Genomic DNA, 17203 nt, shown 5'->3' on the forward strand with positions numbered 1-17203 from the left:
CATAATACAAGAACTAGGGGCACCAAATGAAATTAATGGGCAGTGGGTTTAAAACAAATAAAAGGAAGTTCTTCACACAGCGCACAGTCAACTTGTGGAACTCCTTGCCTGAGGAGGTTGTGAAGGCTAGGACTATAACAGTGTTTAAAAGAGAACTGGATAAATTCATGGAGGTTAAGTCCGTTAATGGATATTAGCTAGGATGGGTAAGGAAGGGTGTCCCTAGCCTCTGTTTGTCAGAGGGTGAAGATGGATGGCAGGAGAGAGTTTATTCAACTCAATGTAATTTTGACTATACGCGGTTTTCGCTTTACGCGCTAACCACAGAACGGAAACCCCGCGTAAGATAAGACTCGCCTTTAGTAGCAGGCAGAATTCTAGAAATATGAACAAGGAATATAGTCACACAATATGCTACAGTTTCTCTATGACTCTGTTTGACTCTGTCTCCCAAGTATCTGCCAGTTCAAAAATGTTTATATGAACAGTCCTAATGGTAGTTACATAGTGCCACTGAGAAGACAATAAATCTATAAAACACCAGGGTGTGTCTGCTACACAATTCTAAAGTGCTGCAATGATTAAGTAAGATAAACCTAATATCAGAAAGTGATTGATTTGTGCAAATGGCCATTCAGGTGCAAGGTTCCTTCCCCACTCTGAGCTCTAGGGTACAGATGTGGAGACCTGCATGAGAACCTCTAAGCTTAACTGCCAGCTTAGATCTGGTTTTGCTGCCACCACCCAAATTATTTATGAGTTATTTGGGAAACTGTGTCTATCTCCCCCACAGAATATCTCCCTCCCAAGTACTATAACCCTTCTTTGGGTAGCCTTGAGAGACTTCTCCACCAAGTTCCTGGTGAACACCAATTCAAACCCTTGGATCTTAAAACAAGGAGAAATTAACTATTCCTCTTCCTTTCCTCCTCCTCCTCCCCCATCAGTTCCTGGTGAGTCCAGATCCAACCCCCTTGGATCTTAAAACAAGGAAAAATCAATTAGGTTCTTAAAAAGAAGGCTTTTAATTAAAGAAAGAATGGTAAAAATCATCTCTGTAAAATCAGGATGGAAAATAACTTTACAGGGTAATCAGATTCATAGAGCCCAGAGGAACCCCCTCTAGCCTTAGGTTTAAAGTTACAGCAAACAGAGGTAAAACCTTTAGCAAAAGGAACATTTACAAGTTGAGAAAACAAAGATAAAACTAACACCCCTTGCCTGGCTGTTACTTACAAGTTTGAAATATGAGAGACTTGTTCAGAAAGATTTGGAGAGCATGGATTGATGTCTGGTCCCTCTTAGTCCCAAGAGCGAACAACCCCCAAAACAAAGAGCACACAAACAAAAGCCTTCCCCCCACCAAGATTTGAAAGTATCTTGTCCCCTTATTGGTCCTTTGGGTCAGATGTCAGCCAGGTTACTTGAGCTTCTTAACCCTTTACAAGTAAAAGGATTTTGGTGTCTCTGGCCAGGAGGGATTTTATAGTATTGTACACAGGAGGGCTGTTACCCTTCCCTTTATAGTTGTGACATGGCCATTCAGGTGCTCAAAACAGGTATTATTTGAGAGCTGAAGTTCCTCGTTGGACATTCAAATTGGACCCTGAGTGTCACTAATATCACTGGGGTCAAATTTAACCTTTAAAGAGAGAGGTTAAAGTCATGCCACTGTTTGATTACAGTGTAATCGTCTGAATTATATTTCTCAGAGAGGGAGGGAGAGTCTGTCTGTCTAATACTTTTCCCCCAGTTTGGATTATTCTATCATATATCAGGTAAATGTAGAAATAAAGATTTATTTTAAAAGAGAGAGTGAGACCATGAATGTCTTTTTATTATTACTATTCCTGCTAAAATTTATGACCTGATACTTGTTTGTGTGAGTAGTTCCATTAAATCGTGAAAAGTAAATGGGACGATTAATGTGACTAACAACAGCAGACTCAAACTATGTGTTTACAGCAAAGCTGTATATCAGGCAACATAAACATAACTAAGAGTGAAAATTGCTTAATTGAGATTGAAAATGTTTGTTCATACTTTCTAAGTGTATGTTTTCCTTTTTCCAGACTTTTATAGTATTGAATAGAGGGAAGGCAATCTTCCGATTCAGTGCCACACCTGCCTTGTACATTTTATCTCCTTTCCATCCTCTTAGAAAAGCAGCTATCAAGATTTTAGTTCATTCATATCCTTTTCATGTGGTTTGTTTAGAATTGGTCTGTTTTTAGTATTGAGTAACATTGGGTTGTTTTAATATTTAAATATGTTTCTGTCCTTAATTCCTCCTCTTACAGTGAATCTGAATTAAATTAATCATATTTATTGAACCACCAATTAAATTCAGTGGAAGAAAAAGATACTGTATACTCCTAGAATACAAAATTAGCATTAGCAGCCATTGTTTTAACATTTTTCTTATAACTTTAATTGATAGTTACTTTTATGAAATTCCTTAATTTGTATCATATACATTTATTAACAGTCTATATCTTGGGAAACTGCTTACATTTCATGGGATATAGTTTCTTGCATTTAACTTGTCATTATATGTTCCTTGACTAAAAGCTACATCATTCAGCATACTTATTATGTGCACTATTCTGACTAACTGTGTATTTATGACAATGAGTAACCCTCCAGATTGGGCAAAGAATGTAGAGTAAGTAAAAATGATGTTATAAAGTATATATTTGCTTCACAGAGATGTTGAGAATTAACTAATTAATGTTTGTACAGTGCTTTGAAAATGTAACATGATGTATCAAGAGCTGAACCTTTATTTATTTATTTATTTATTTATTTATTTCTAAAATTAGATATTTGCTTTGTCACCCAGCTCTCTTTAGCTCGAATCACCACATATTCTGCATGGCAGACTCTGGTGGAAGCAAGGCTGTGACATTGCTATAATTTTAGAAATACAAAGTTCTCTTTGCTGTTTGCATAAACCACTTATCTACTTAGATATGTTCCTCTTTTACTTAGAAGGAACATATCTATTAAAAAGAAAAATAATACTATTAGTCTCCCAAAGATGCTTTTCTTGGCCATCGTGAACCACCTACTTTTCTTTAAATGTAAAAATTTAAAAAGGGTCACTGACTTGAATTCAAGCAAATGGCAAGTACATGCTTTACCATTTTTCCCTGATGGGTCTTGCCAATGTATCTAATTCCTGACCCCTTAAAAGTCTTCCACAAAGGGAAAATAAAATATTCCTCTAAGACACTTACATGAAAGGGCAACTCCTCCCAGGACCGTTTTCTAAAAACCTAATTTTTGACTTACCAGCACCCCTCATTCCCCAACATGGGGTATAACAAAGCTTTTACTTTATATTGTTTTTTATCACCTTCTGAGCCCTGTTCATTTGGACTTATGCTAACTAAGGATGTTGAATTTATAGACAGATATAGATGAAAAATAGCAATATGAAAAATAATTTAAACTTTCTTTACAGAAAAAATACTTTAGAAATGGTAATATATTTAGTCATACACAAGATACGTTTCTGTAGGGAGGTATAAAGATTTTATCTTCACTTGTTTGAGACAACCTGCATAACTCTAACTTGAGGATTTTCCATTTGTGAGTAATGCCCCCAACTCTTGTTGAGAAAACTTGCTATCATGCAAGTTTATATATAATATAGATATAATATATATATTTTTTGTCCTTCTGCATTGTGTGAACAACTTTTTTTGGCTGGAACTGTCTTTGCAATCCATCAGTAAGTGCTATTCCTTGCTTGGCTACAGAGATAACTGAAGAGCCCTCTTCATAAAGTGCTAAATGTGCTGCCTATATATTGCTTCAAGTCCATGCCAACTCATGCAGTGCAGATGCAGCAGTTTAGTCAGGATGTCTCCTGGACAGCCATGAAATAACTGTAGCAAGGGTTGTATCTCATCGACAGAGTGATGCATGCAGACTTATACTGCAGATGTCCATGGTGTAACTTTTATTTAGTTAAACAGATTTTCTGTACCCTGACATTCTTTGGGACATTTTAAAAATAAATAAATAAAAGTGACAGACAAAAAAGTGATGTTAGTTAGAATGCACTGGAATCTTGTAGTGTAAGTTTAATGAACTGTCTGCTAAACTTGATCCAGTAGCAGCAAAGGCAGTGCATTTAAAAATTAATATTTTTGCATGACTCTCCTTGTGATTATACTGACACATTATTGATTGATTAGGGCCATTAACTCTTGCTTGGATGTTTTTTCTCAGGTACACTTTTACTGGAATTTATACATTTGAATCCCTTATAAAAATTCTTGCAAGAGGCTTCTGTATAGGTCATTTTACTTTTCTTCGAGACCCCTGGAACTGGCTTGATTTTACTGTTATTGCATTTGCGTAAGTAAAGTAACAATTAAAAATAACGGACTGTGGAATGTCAGTTAGCTTTTTTGAAGTATGTTTTTGCTGTGTTTTGAGTGATTTGTAGCCAAATCTTGTTACATCTTTTACACACTTATATAATGTACAGTAGAAATGACATTCACCCACTAGTATAAAACAGAAGTCATCCTTCTATCTTCACTGCATAATGAAGCCAACCTGGTCCACATTAATTAGGTTTTCAAAAATAAAATCAGGGTTGTCCACTTCATTTGAAATTTACATTTAACTGGTAGTTACTAGAGCTTATTAATGTAGGGCAAACGCCAGTGAAAGGAGAATATATTAATGTAATTCATTAGTTTTAAGATCACCAAAAAGGTCTAGATAAAAGATCCAGGTAAGTAACATAAGCTCTTGTAACACCAACGGACCACAGTCTTCAGCAGGTGGGATCAAACCTGGGACCTCTGGAGCTTAGTGCATGAGCCTCTACTGCATGAGCTAAAAGCCAACTGACTGTTAACTAAGGCTGTAGGGCAGACTCATTTTACCTCTCAAAGTGGTCTTGATGCCACTAGATGGGACAGAACACCACACCCAGGAGGTGTGTGGGTTACACACTGTCTAAATTCTGAATAACTTTGATTTAATCCTACAGGCATGTAACAGAATTTGTAAACCTAGGCAATGTTTCAGCTCTTTGAACTTTCAGAGTATTGAGAGCTTTGAAAGCTATTTCTGTAATCCCAGATAAGAAGTACCTGGAGAGTTAATAAATTGCCTAGGGAGGTTGTTGAATCTCTGTCATTGGAGATTTTTAAGAGGAGGTTAGATAAACGCATGTCAAGGATGGTCTAGATAATACTTAGTCCTGCCATGAGTGCAGGGGACTGGACTAAATGACCTCTCAAGGCTGCTCCCAATGCTACAATTTTATTATTCTAACTATTAGGTGTTAGGCCCCGGGTATCTCGAACTGTTTAATTTTGTGTGTACTGTCATTGTTTTTGTGTGAACTCCCCTATTACAGATATCTGACAGAGTTTGTGGACCTGGGCAATGTCTCAGCATTGAGAACATTCAGAGTTCTCCGAGCATTGAAAACAATATCTGTCATTCCAGGTGAGAGCTAGGTTAAACACTGAGGCTGACTTTAAGGGTATTATGGGCTTTTCTATTACACTTGATCCACTAGCAGTAAAGACAGTTCTTTTAAAAATTACTGTTATTGAGTGGCTCTCCTTGTGAATTCTCATGTTTTTTAACATAAGTATTCTTGCTTCCCAGCCTTTAGACTTTTATACACACACAAAAGAGGAATCCAGATTTTTAAATTTCACTTAAAGATTCCTTGCCTTTCTAACATTTTCTTTTAAAAATCAGCCTTTAAGTTTAACAAATTCTTGCATGAGAAAACTGCAGTATGCAGCCTGTGTAATTTGCATCTTATGATGTCGAATTTCTCTCCTCCATTAGAATCCAAATTAATTATTTTTTACTTACTACTATGAAATTTACCATTTATTGTGGGGATACTTGGGATTGAAAATGTCAGGGTTTTTTTTGTAAAGTTGAATCACTAATAAAGAGAAAGGAATAAAATAATAAAGAATAGCATGGGTATTGCATGAGGTATTTATTATCTTAAGATGCCTCTCTTTACCAAACCATCTCCAGTTTCATAGGGTACACTATAATACAATAGATAACATTTACAACATAACAAGATCTTTACTTTTGCTATACCCATGTATTGTATCACTGAAAAACACTAACAAAGGTTTAGAGCAAGAGGCATCAGCAAAAAATTCTAAATTAGAAATATTTTTCTTTACATGGAATTAATGTAAAGCACAAATAACGGTCACTTGTTTTTCTGTGAAAACAAGTGACTGTTATTTGTGCTTTACATTAATTCTGTGAAATTAATTGCTGTGAAAACAAGTGCTTTGGAATACATGCCATTAATTTCCGTTCATACTTTCAAATTAACCAGTGTTCGGCTAATCATTTTTTTCACCAATTATGAGACTTATTGTGTAAAATTTTAATTTTAAAAACATTGCAACCATTTATGTAGAGCAATACACGAAATCTTTAATAGTGTTGGAAAAACTCATTAATTTGTGTGTAAAATAAATGTTTACGGTCACAGTAAAAATCCCTTTCTGCTTGCAGGCTTGAAGACTATTGTAGGAGCCCTAATTCAGTCTGTGAAGAAGCTCTCAGATGTAATGATCCTGACTGTGTTTTGTCTGAGTGTATTTGCACTAATAGGGCTGCAGCTGTTCATGGGCAACTTGAGGCATAAATGTTTGCTGTGGCCCTTAAATGTATCTTCTTCTGAAAATAGATTTGCTTCATTCTTCATTAATGACACAGTGTTTGACTGGAAGGCATACATTGAAGAAGAAAGTAAGAATTACTGCTATAAGTTGTTAAAATGTTTATGGTTCAAGTCTCCCGTCGACTTACCTTACTCTTCTCAGGGAGCTGGGGTACTGGAGTTGACCAGAAAATGCTCTGCCATTGATTTAGCGGGTCTTCAGTAGACCCTCTAAATCAGGAGTAGGCAACCGAAGGCGGCACTCGAGCTGATTTTCAGTGGCACTCACACTGCCTGGCCACTAGTCCAGGAGACTCTGCATTTTAATTTAATTTTAAATGAAGCTTCTTAAACATTTTAAAAATATTATTTACTTTACATACAACAATAGTTTAGTTATATATTATAGACTTATAGAAAGAGACCTTCTAAAAACATTAAAATGTATTACTGGCACGCAAAACCTTAAATTACAGTGAATAACTGAAGACTTGGCACACCACTTCTGACAGGTTGCCGACCCCGGCTCTAACTCAATACCCGCTGCATTGATTGCAGCAGCAGTAATCTTCCCCAGTAGTGAAGACAAGCCCACAAAGTATTGTGATTTCAAGTATGTTTATTTCTAGGCATACTGGTACATCTGTTCCTGTTGCTTAAAGATCAGATTCCCTGAAAATCTGTCATGAAACTCAGAATTCTTTCTAAATAAAACTTTTATATTTTTCACAATGTATGGTAACTTAAATTATAACTGTACTATCTCTTTGATATAAGCCCCCTTTGGACTTGTCTATCCAATAAGCCCCTTTAAAGTAGCTCTCTTGCACTGCTAGTGACTATAGTATTCATTTGCAGAGACCTTTCCTTTAAGGAAAAGGCCTTTGTGTTGTCTAACTTCTGAGCAAAGACTGACTATACATGTTGCATGAAGATTTTATGAAATGTAGTGTACTAAAATCAGTCAACACAAGTGTGTTTTATATGTGAGTATATTTGTGTACCCTTCTATCATGCATGCCTTTTGGTAGGTCGAAATGAATGAGAAATTAATAATATTAACTATTATATTAACAGTAAATTATATTTACAGTTGTAGAAACGTTTGTCTTATTTTCTTGCTGATTGATTAAAGTGCACTACTTTAAATTCTTGTCTTGAAAGTAATGTTTATGTTTAAATAACTAAATTCCATGAGTCCATTTTCTTCTTAGCAAAATGGGTTTTACAGCTACTGATGTTTATCGTACAGCACTGTAACTAAATGCAGCATTCCTTTAGTTCAATATTATAACATTTTAAAATTCTTTTCTTTATAGAAAATTTTTATAGTTTAGAGGGACAAAAAGATGCCTTGCTTTGTGGAAATAGCTCCGATGCAGGGTAAGAAATGTTGTATGTTATACTGTGGCTTTGTATGAAAAAGATGTAACATTTTGGCAATACAGCCTAAATAATTCATTTAGCTAGCTAACTGCACTGTCAATCAACCTATATTCTTTCATATTAGAAAAAATTACAAATAAAAATATTTTGTAATATCAGTTTGCTTTCTAGAAACCTGTATTGGACTTGAAAATTCAGTTTCAGGTGACAGCAGTTGTACTATGAATGACTTAAAATATTTGTCTCCATCTCTTCCTTGTTAGACAGTCTTCGTAGTTGGCATTCCCCATCTCCACAGCAGCTAGAGGGAGATCAGATCTTTGTTCTGAGCCTGGGCTTAAGAAGCGCTCTGTAGAATTCTCAGCTTCCAAACTGCACACATGGCAGCCTCTAGGTCTCCTGTTGTAGCAGAGCTTTCAGGATTTCTTAAAGATTTGTAACTAAATGTCTCCCAGTCTATTCACTGGCTTCAAGGTTTTTCTCCTCAAAACTGTCAAACAACAAAATATGTCCTTTTGGCATTCTGAGGAGGGTTTGAAGGACAGCACCTCTGCTCCCCCTCAGAAATGGCAGACAGACAACACAGGGAACCAAAAGGATAAGAAATGTTTCCCCATTATGCATCCTCACATACACAAGGCAGCTGCCAGAACAAAGATGAAGATCCCTGCTGGCAAGGCCTATGCTGAAGGATTTGAGCAGTCTCCAAGGAAACTCAGCTAGCACATTGGCAAGATCTGCACTGAAATGGCTAGCAGTCTTCAAGTACGTAAAAGGTTGTTATAAAGAGGAGAGCGATCAGTTATTCCGCTTATCCACTGAGGACAGGACAAGAAGTAATGGACTTAAATTGCAGCAAGCGAGATTTAGGTTAGACAGGAGAAACTTCCTAACTGTAAGGGTGATTAAGCATTGGAACAACTTACGTAGGTTATGGAATATCCATCACTGGAGGTTTTTAAGAACAGCTGTCAGGGATGGTCTAGATAATACTTAGTCCTGCCTCAGTGCAGGGGACTGGACTGGGTGACCTCTCGAGGTCCCTTACTGTCCTACATTCCTATGAATTTATGGTTCAGCAGGCTATAAGGAAGTTTCCACTTCCTTATAGCCAGAATTAGCAGTGTGGAAGTGGGGGGTAAATTCCAGTTTTGTTTCTCAAAGTAATTTATAAAGCCCTCAACTGGAGTCAACCAATTCAAAGAAATGGGTACTTGAGATTATCAGAGGAGGACATTCTGTAGAATTGATTCACTGTCCCAGGGACAAGTTTATCCTTCCCCAAAGTTAAAATAAACCAACAATATCAACAACAAATATATTTTGTAACATCAGAAGATGAAAGATGCAATAGTTTATCCCTAACATATTAGATCAATACCTAGAGAGACAGATACTTTGGAAAGCGCACAAGATTTTTTGTAATACAAAAGAAATGATTGTTTTTCTAGATTTCTGGTCTCTCAGTAAATTCACAAAGGAATTATTCCAGATGGAAATTCTGAAATCCATTCTACAGCATTATTCCTGTAAGACTTCAGAAAGTGAAGGTATGCCTCCTGGAGGTCTGCTGAAGATAATATGATTAAGAAGTCATCAGGGATAACTTAGCTTCTGTTACAACAGGAAGCATTTTTCAGTGCACAGCACTACTTTATCAGACTTTTATAAGTATTCATAGAGATCATGTCATCCCTCCATTCAAATAAAAGTGTACATTTCTTATGAGGTCCCCTTCATGGCTCAGTGCAACTTACAGCCTAGCAGCCATCAGTACATGCCTGATGCCTTTGGGAGCAGGTATTTGAGCGAATAGGAAAGAACCAGTCAGACCCCTTACAAAACTTCAAACCATCTTTGGATGGTTCTGGTCACTTCCAGCCTCCCACTTCAGTAAATCAGTGCATAAAAGATCTTGATCCAGAGCTGTATCAACCTCTTTGCAAATTCATCTGTATTATTCAGCAGCAGCTATCTGATTTTGGGTCCAGAGAAGCTGGTTGTCTGCAAGGATTCCAGCGCCCATGTAAGGGAGATACTGCAGAGCTCCTATGTGACTCAAGGGATGTGATCAAAAAAGGAGACATGCGTTGAAATCCTGGCTCCATTGAAGTCAATGGCAAAACTCCATAATGACTTCAGTAGAACCAGGATTTCCCGATGGAGTATAACCTGTCTAATGCTGTGATCCATCATTGTCACTCTTCCTCCTCCAGTGGAGGATTCTTTATAAACATGATGTGTGTAAACTGCTAGGAAGGCAGAAAAACTCAGGAAAGGTAGATCTGGTTATGGTCTGGGCAGAAGCTCTCATTCTGTGTGTAAAAGGAAAAGTAAAGTCAGAGTCTACTGGCTAAGGATAATGCATTAGATCTAAGGGAATGTCATCTGGACCAGCCTCCCTTTCAGAACGTCACAAGTAGCAGAGTAGCAGCCGTGTTAGTGATTAACCTATTTTCATCCAGGTCCAGTTGGAAAATCAAAAATGGAAGAGTTATGTCAAGAGTCATGTCATTGGGCTAGACAGCAGATGCTTCAATCTGATTAATATGGGACAGCGAAGTTAACCCCCTCAGTCTCATTGTTTCTGGCTCTCTGCAGATTCAGGCATACTTTATACATCAGTTTACACTCTGTTTCTGTTGGAAGATTATTTCTGTAGCCATGACAAGTAGAAACATATTCATAGTTTAAATTAAACCTGAGTTTCTGCACATTCTGATTGTCATGCTGGCCATGTAACTACACCATTTGGTCTGGATTTGGACCACAGGCCGTATGTTTAATACCCCAATTGTAAAATTTAGTAATCCACAAAGAGTCTCCTATTCATTAGTGAAAGTTATTCAACTGAAGGACAATTTTTACTCTTTACCATTGTTAAAAAAAACAAACTAATTTAAATTAATTCTTTTTTTTAAAGTCAATGTCCAGAAGGATATACTTGTATAAAAGCTGGTAGAAACCCCAACTATGGCTACACGAGTTTTGACACGTTCAGCTGGGCATTCTTGTCACTGTTTCGACTGATGACTCAGGATTACTGGGAAAACCTTTATCAACTGGTGAGAATGTAGTGAAAACTATGTTTTGATATGTTCATGATCTAAAATCAGTTATGACAGAAAGAAATGGTCTTTACATTTCCTATTACATAATGGTGTATTAAAAATTAAGACGCCCAGTCATAAAATGTTATTGGGAAACATTGTAGTCTAATAGGATTTTCAAAAGTGGGACCTATATCCCAAACTTGCTGGATCATACAGAATTGTGAAAAACATGCTACAAGATTTGTCATGCTTTGTATAAGTCTACACAGAAGCTTTTTAGAACCCATTTTCATGTCTGTATCATGTTTCATTTGATACAACATTGTTATTTGTTACCTTCAGAACAGCAATACCGTGCTAAAGCAATGAACAGTTGTTATCATTTCAAAAGGTGGTAGTCCTGTCTTAAATGCCGTGAGTCCTGTTTTGATAGCCATGAATTCATGGCTTTATTCTTACAATAAGCTAGGCTCTATTGTTTAGTTGATATTACCGATGGTGCTACTTTTAGGTATTCTGGCCAGTCAAAGGGGAAGATACAACTAATACTTTTTCAGTGCCTAAAGATCCCACACACAATTTTTTTAATTATTTACTTTGAATCTTCTCTTCTTTGAGATAATTATTAAAATCTCATACCCTTCCCCACCCCCCATAAGTAAAACAGGATTCCTAAATCACACCACCTTTCTCTCTTTCTCTCATACACACACTCACATTTTGCATTTATTTTCATTTTGGTTTATAAAATAAATATTGTCATATTCAATATGAACAACTGTCTTTGATATAGACACACAACCATTTTCCTAATTCTCAAATTCTGTATAATTCTCAAATTAATCAGCTGTATCATTTTCCCCCCAGACTCTACGTGCTGCTGGCAAAACATACATGATATTTTTTCTTCTGGTGATTTTCCTGGGCTCTTTCTACCTAATTAACTTGATCCTGGCTGTTGTTGCCATGGCCTATGAAGAACAGAATCAAGCAACCCTAGAAGAGGCAAAGCAGAAGGAGACAGAATTTCAGCAGATGCTTGAACAGCTGAAAAAGCAACAAGAAGAAGCTCAGGTATCCGTATCCATACATTTTTATTCTTTTACCTAAAAATATAACATTGCACACACACATTAGTAAAAGATAGTATATAATTTAGTGGAAACTAGGAAAACAACAAAGCTTCCTCTTTATTTTACCTACGTCAGATTTGTTGTGATAGTACTGGTGAGGTACACCAAAGAATGGGTCTGTCATTCAAAAAATTTCTATACTCTTAAGTGTTAATGGAGATTTAAAATGAGCCAAAAATGAGTTGGGGTTGTTTGGGTGCCTTAAGTCTACATTTCCTATCTTACTGTGATTGGATTTCTTTTTACAGTAACCTTAATTCTGGATTTCCTGAGTTTATAATACTTCATTTGGGGATAATTACAACATCACTGTAATTTTTTTTTGCTTTTAAATTACTGACATTTACTCTCAGCCTAATTAATTATGTTTTTTTGGTCCAGGAATTTACTTTTTAAAAGTAATCTAAAATGTCATAGATGAACATATTAAACAAGAAACTTTAAAGTATTATACCATCCTATATGTCCATTAATATGAATTAAATATATTAAAAACATTGCAAGGACATCCACCAGTACACCAGAGCGTGAAAAGAAGCCAGAAAGCGACAACCAGTTAAATTGTTTTTACAGTTGCTTTGCATTTGAAGTGTACTGGTGATTGTCTGGCTATGGCAAAAGAATGACAGGAGACATTAGGTTTAATAGGGTGACCAGATGTCCCTATTTTATAGGGACCGTCCCAATTTTTGGGTCTTTTTCTTATATAGGATCCTATTACCCCCACCCCCAATCCCTGTCCCAGTTTTTCACATTTGCTGTCTGGTCCCCTAGGGTTTAATCAGGCCACAACTTTATTATTAGATGTCTGGGACTAACCTGGCAGATGCAGGTGAAACCCCCCACAATTCACCGGAGGATAGGGTGATCAGATGTCCTGATAAAATCGGGACTGTCCCAATATTTAGGCATTTGTCCCGTGTCCTGACCGATGTTTGGTCAGGACGCAATTTGTCCCAATATTTCGCACTCCGTTTTTTTTCTCTGCCGGCAACCTCTCCCATGTGTCCCGATATTTTCTTCCTCTCATCTGGTCACCCTACCGGGGAGCAGGGGCAGTAAGTGCTTTTTCCAGCCTCTCCCCACACTGTTCTATTTATGTGCCTCCAGCAGATCCATAAGAATGGCCGTACTGGGTCAGACCAAAGGTCCATCTAGCCCAGTATCTGTCTACCGACAGTGGCCAATACCAGGTGCCCCAGAGGGAGTGAACCTAACAGGCAATGATCAAGTGATCTCTCTCCTGCCATCCATCTCCATCCTCTGACGAACAGAGGCTAGGGACACCGTTCTTACCCATCCTGGCTAATAGCCATTTATGGACTTAGCCACCATGAATTTATCCAGTTCCCTTTTAAACATTGTTATAGTCCTAGCCTTCACAACCTCCTCAGGTAAGGAGTTCCACAAGTTGACTGTGCGCTGCGTGAAGAAGAACTTCCTTTTATTTGTTTTAAACCTGCTGCCAGGACCCTCCAATTCCAGCCAATTCTGGGTTGGAGTGGGGCTTCCACCAGCTTCCCCACATTTTCATCAAGGTCCCTCCAGCAATTCCCTTGCTGGGACCTTACTGACCACCCCTGCTCAAGGGAAGGGTTAAGGTGGACTATAATGATGCGGTGTTGGCTCCCTGCTGTACCAATCAGAGGAGTCCCCAACTGCCCCCAGCTTGCTCAGTTACCAAGCACCTCTCCATTTGTCTGTTCTTTTGTGCCTTAATTTATGGAGTACCTGCACTGAACATCCACCACAAGGAGGCGCCAGCCATTAGCTTGGCTGCCTGCTCCCCAGACCCAACTGGGTTCCCAGACATCTCCCAATGCCCTCTTTTATATCAGCCAAAAATATGGCAGCATCTTGGGTGTACCCCATTCTCCCAAAATAACTCCAGTGCCCCATAGAATATTCCAGGATGTGAAATTACTGTGCCTCCACCCCAAGGGCAACAAGAATTTGGCCACTTTCTTGTTCACATACTTCACAGTTTTGTCCACCCTTGCAGGGTTCATGGCTCCCTGCCAGACCCTGTGCTAAAGTATATCCGACCAGACAATGTTAATGCCCGGAAAAATTGCCAGGATCTGCATCAGGTCCCTCCTAATTCAAAGCATTAACTCCACCCCTATAAGTGTTCCCAGATCATTTTCTCCCAGGTGTATCACCAGTATATCCGCTGACACACCCACACAGCATACAACAGCGGTACCAGTTGATCCCATAACATGCCCCTCCGTGTGCCAACTGAGTAATGCTTCGCCACCGAATCTCAACTGGGAGCCCTTGGACAACCTGGATGTGTGCCTATGCACCCAAAACACAATACCGTGCCCACAGATCCACACCCTCGTGTGTATAGCCGGCTGTCCCGTATCTGAAATGAGAACACAACCGATTAATGTTGATTTTCCACCTGCGGTCTTACATACGATCATATGGTATTAGAGTGCCAGCGCCCGATTGCCTGAATAGCTTCTGCTTCCATACCATTCCACTGCTGCCGTAGCCGCCCCTATTCTGAATGAGTGGGAACCAAATTCATGGGCTGGCAGCCCCAACCTCGTTAGCCCCTGTCTCAATATGATAATCAATTGATATGCCATGAGGGGACTCCCGTCTCTGTGTACAAAAAGGGGGCCTTCTCCCTTCCACCGTATTGCCATGTAGGCCCTCAACACCTGAACGAGGCAGACCCCAGGCTTGCCGCCCTCCCATAGAGTAACAAATGCACCCCGGCCAACTTGATCAGTCTTTGACCTTCGCAAGTGTAATATCCCTGCATGCTTGTGCCAGCTTATGTCACAAAATTCCAAAACCTTTCCCATAGAATCCTGATGGACCCAGGCACTAGATCACTGATCCTGAAAGTACCAAAAAATACTGTCAAAAATGCTGCCCTGAATAGGGATACCTCCTGTGCACTATTACATATGACACTGGGGATGTGAAGGAGGTCCCTGAATATGGAAACCCTGATGGGATGATGGGAATCCTCCCTGGGTCCACCGCTGTATGACCATCCTATCAAAAACCTTCGAACTAAGAAACCCCATCCAAGGATCTGGCTAGCCATTTAACCTACTGACAAATGTAATGGCCGAAAGGCGATTCGAAATTTTGGAGGATGCCGGTTGGTGAGTTGCCAGTGACAGCATGTAGCACAGCACCTGTTCCTCTTTAATGGACCACATTGCCAACTGGCCTTCCTGCTCCGTGAACAGCATTTGTCTGGGTTCATGGATGGCGATCCCCACCCTGTGCGTCTACCGTTGCCCCTGAAATCACCTGAGTGGGATGTCCTGGATCTGTGTGACCTGTTCCGCTTTGTACAGCCTGTAGTGATGTGGAAACTACTTCATATCATAGTCATATCAGCTCCATGCTAACTGGCCCCCCATCAGACGGTGCTAGCTCAGTTGGGTGAGCGAGAGTTGCACCTAGAGACCCCACTTCCCCAAGCCCAATAGGTCATCTGTGACAATCCAATGCACTCAGGTGAGCAAATACTGCAGCTGGTGCCCCCATTTCCCCAAGCCTGATAGGCTGACTTTGATACTCCGGGGCACCCCAGGCTCCCCCAGCCATTTGCCCTTGCTGTATGGACTCTGCACCTGGCTTGCCCTGGGGCCAACCAACTGCACTGGGTCTGCCCTGTGTGTGATTTGATTGCTTTCCGGGTTCCTGTGGTAACAAAACTAACTGTGGGGCAGTGGTGATGCAAATTCCCCCCCCCCATCCCATTGTGTTCTGGCTACAGCAGGGAAAAACTGCACCATGATTCCCTAAACATTCATGTACACTGCAACTGCTATGGGAGGGGGGAGGGGCCCGCCCCCCCCTTTCCTCCTTGTACCTATATGCCCCTCTAATGAACTTTATCTCCCTTTGTGAATCTGTTCTCCTGTTGCTACCCCGCTCCACTGGTGCCAGAGGAAAAGGAGAATTAAGCCTTCCCTTTTGTGCACCCCTTCCTTTCTCCTTTGTGTCCCCCTGGAGCCATGCCGAGACTGCATACCAGCTCCTGCCCCTCCTGCCTCCCTTGACTGAAACAGGGAATGGCTTGTAGCCTCCTATCCACTTCCTATTCCCCAGTCCAACCCAACCACTGCTTTCCCAGAGAATGGGAGGTTTCTTCCCCCTTCCCCCCCCCACCATTGTATTGAAATTGGGTTGGTTCCAGTGCCCTCTTTCTCCCTCCTGTAGCAATTTGGGGGGGGGGGGGTCTTGCCTTTCCCTACCTGACACTGTCTGGCTCTATGTGGGAGTGGATTGAGCACTATTTTTGCCCCCTCCCTACTGCTTCACATGGAGTTTCTGCTGTCCCTTGTCACCGTGTCCCAACTCCACCCTGTTTCTATGGCCTGAATTGGGGAAGGGGCTGCTCCCCCCTCGCTGTTCCTGCTCACCGTCTGGACTGATTCCATGTGGGGAGTTCTATGGAGCAGGGACTCAGTGCCTGCTCCCCCCCTGCTGCCATCTCCCAAACTGCTGCCTGCTTTAATGCCCTGCAATGGGGGAAGGTGTTGTTCCTCCCCCCACCCCCACTAATTGTCTGGACTGCTTCCATATGGGGGTTCTATGGAGCAGGGAACCTGTGCCCATTCCCTCCTGCACCATGTGCAATTCCTCCCTGTTTTTTATGTCCTGAAAAGGGGAAAGGGTGCCCCCCCCCCACTGTTTCCCGCTCATCGTTTGACTGCATGTGGTCCTGCAGCAAGCCACGCACCGGAGCCTCTCTGCTACCCAGCCTGTTAAGAGTGAATGACAGAAGGGGTCAGGCCCAAACTGACCTTTTTAAACCCCTCGTTCCTAGGTGGTGAATCATCCATCATGCTGACTGCTTTTCCAGCAGTTTTACGTCTCCCCTCCTCCCCCAGTCTCAGTTCCTCCAGCAGTGTTGCCTGAATGGATAGTGGAAATAAGAAAGCAGTGTCCTGGGGACTCAAGTTAGT

The 17203-nt window shown here is 40.2% G+C and overlaps 1 protein-coding gene across 11 annotated transcripts in view; it reads left to right on the plus strand.

Annotated features, from left to right (window-relative positions):
- The window catches only part of LOC120374780 (sodium channel protein type 2 subunit alpha-like), a 243300-nt gene that overhangs the window by 70069 nt on the left and 156028 nt on the right, over positions 1 to 17203 (plus strand). For all 11 annotated transcript variants that reach the window (XR_005586242.1, XR_005586239.1, XR_005586240.1 and 8 more), the window contains 8 exons: positions 2073 to 2191; positions 2576 to 2665; positions 4240 to 4368; positions 5387 to 5478; positions 6535 to 6771; positions 8002 to 8065; positions 10992 to 11133; positions 11989 to 12195. Coding sequence is in view for 7 of the 11 variants with exons in the window: in XM_039495004.1 (XP_039350938.1) it covers positions 2073 to 2191; positions 2576 to 2665; positions 4240 to 4368; positions 5387 to 5478; positions 6535 to 6771; positions 8002 to 8065; positions 10992 to 11133; positions 11989 to 12195 (1080 nt within the window). In the remaining 4 variants the exon portion in view is untranslated. The remainder of the gene's footprint in view (positions 1 to 2072; positions 2192 to 2575; positions 2666 to 4239; positions 4369 to 5386; positions 5479 to 6534; positions 6772 to 8001; positions 8066 to 10991; positions 11134 to 11988; positions 12196 to 17203) is intronic.

This window comes from Mauremys reevesii, linkage group 11, assembly GCF_016161935.1.
Source record: "Mauremys reevesii isolate NIE-2019 linkage group 11, ASM1616193v1, whole genome shotgun sequence".
NCBI classification, from domain to species: domain Eukaryota; kingdom Metazoa; phylum Chordata; order Testudines; family Geoemydidae; genus Mauremys; species Mauremys reevesii.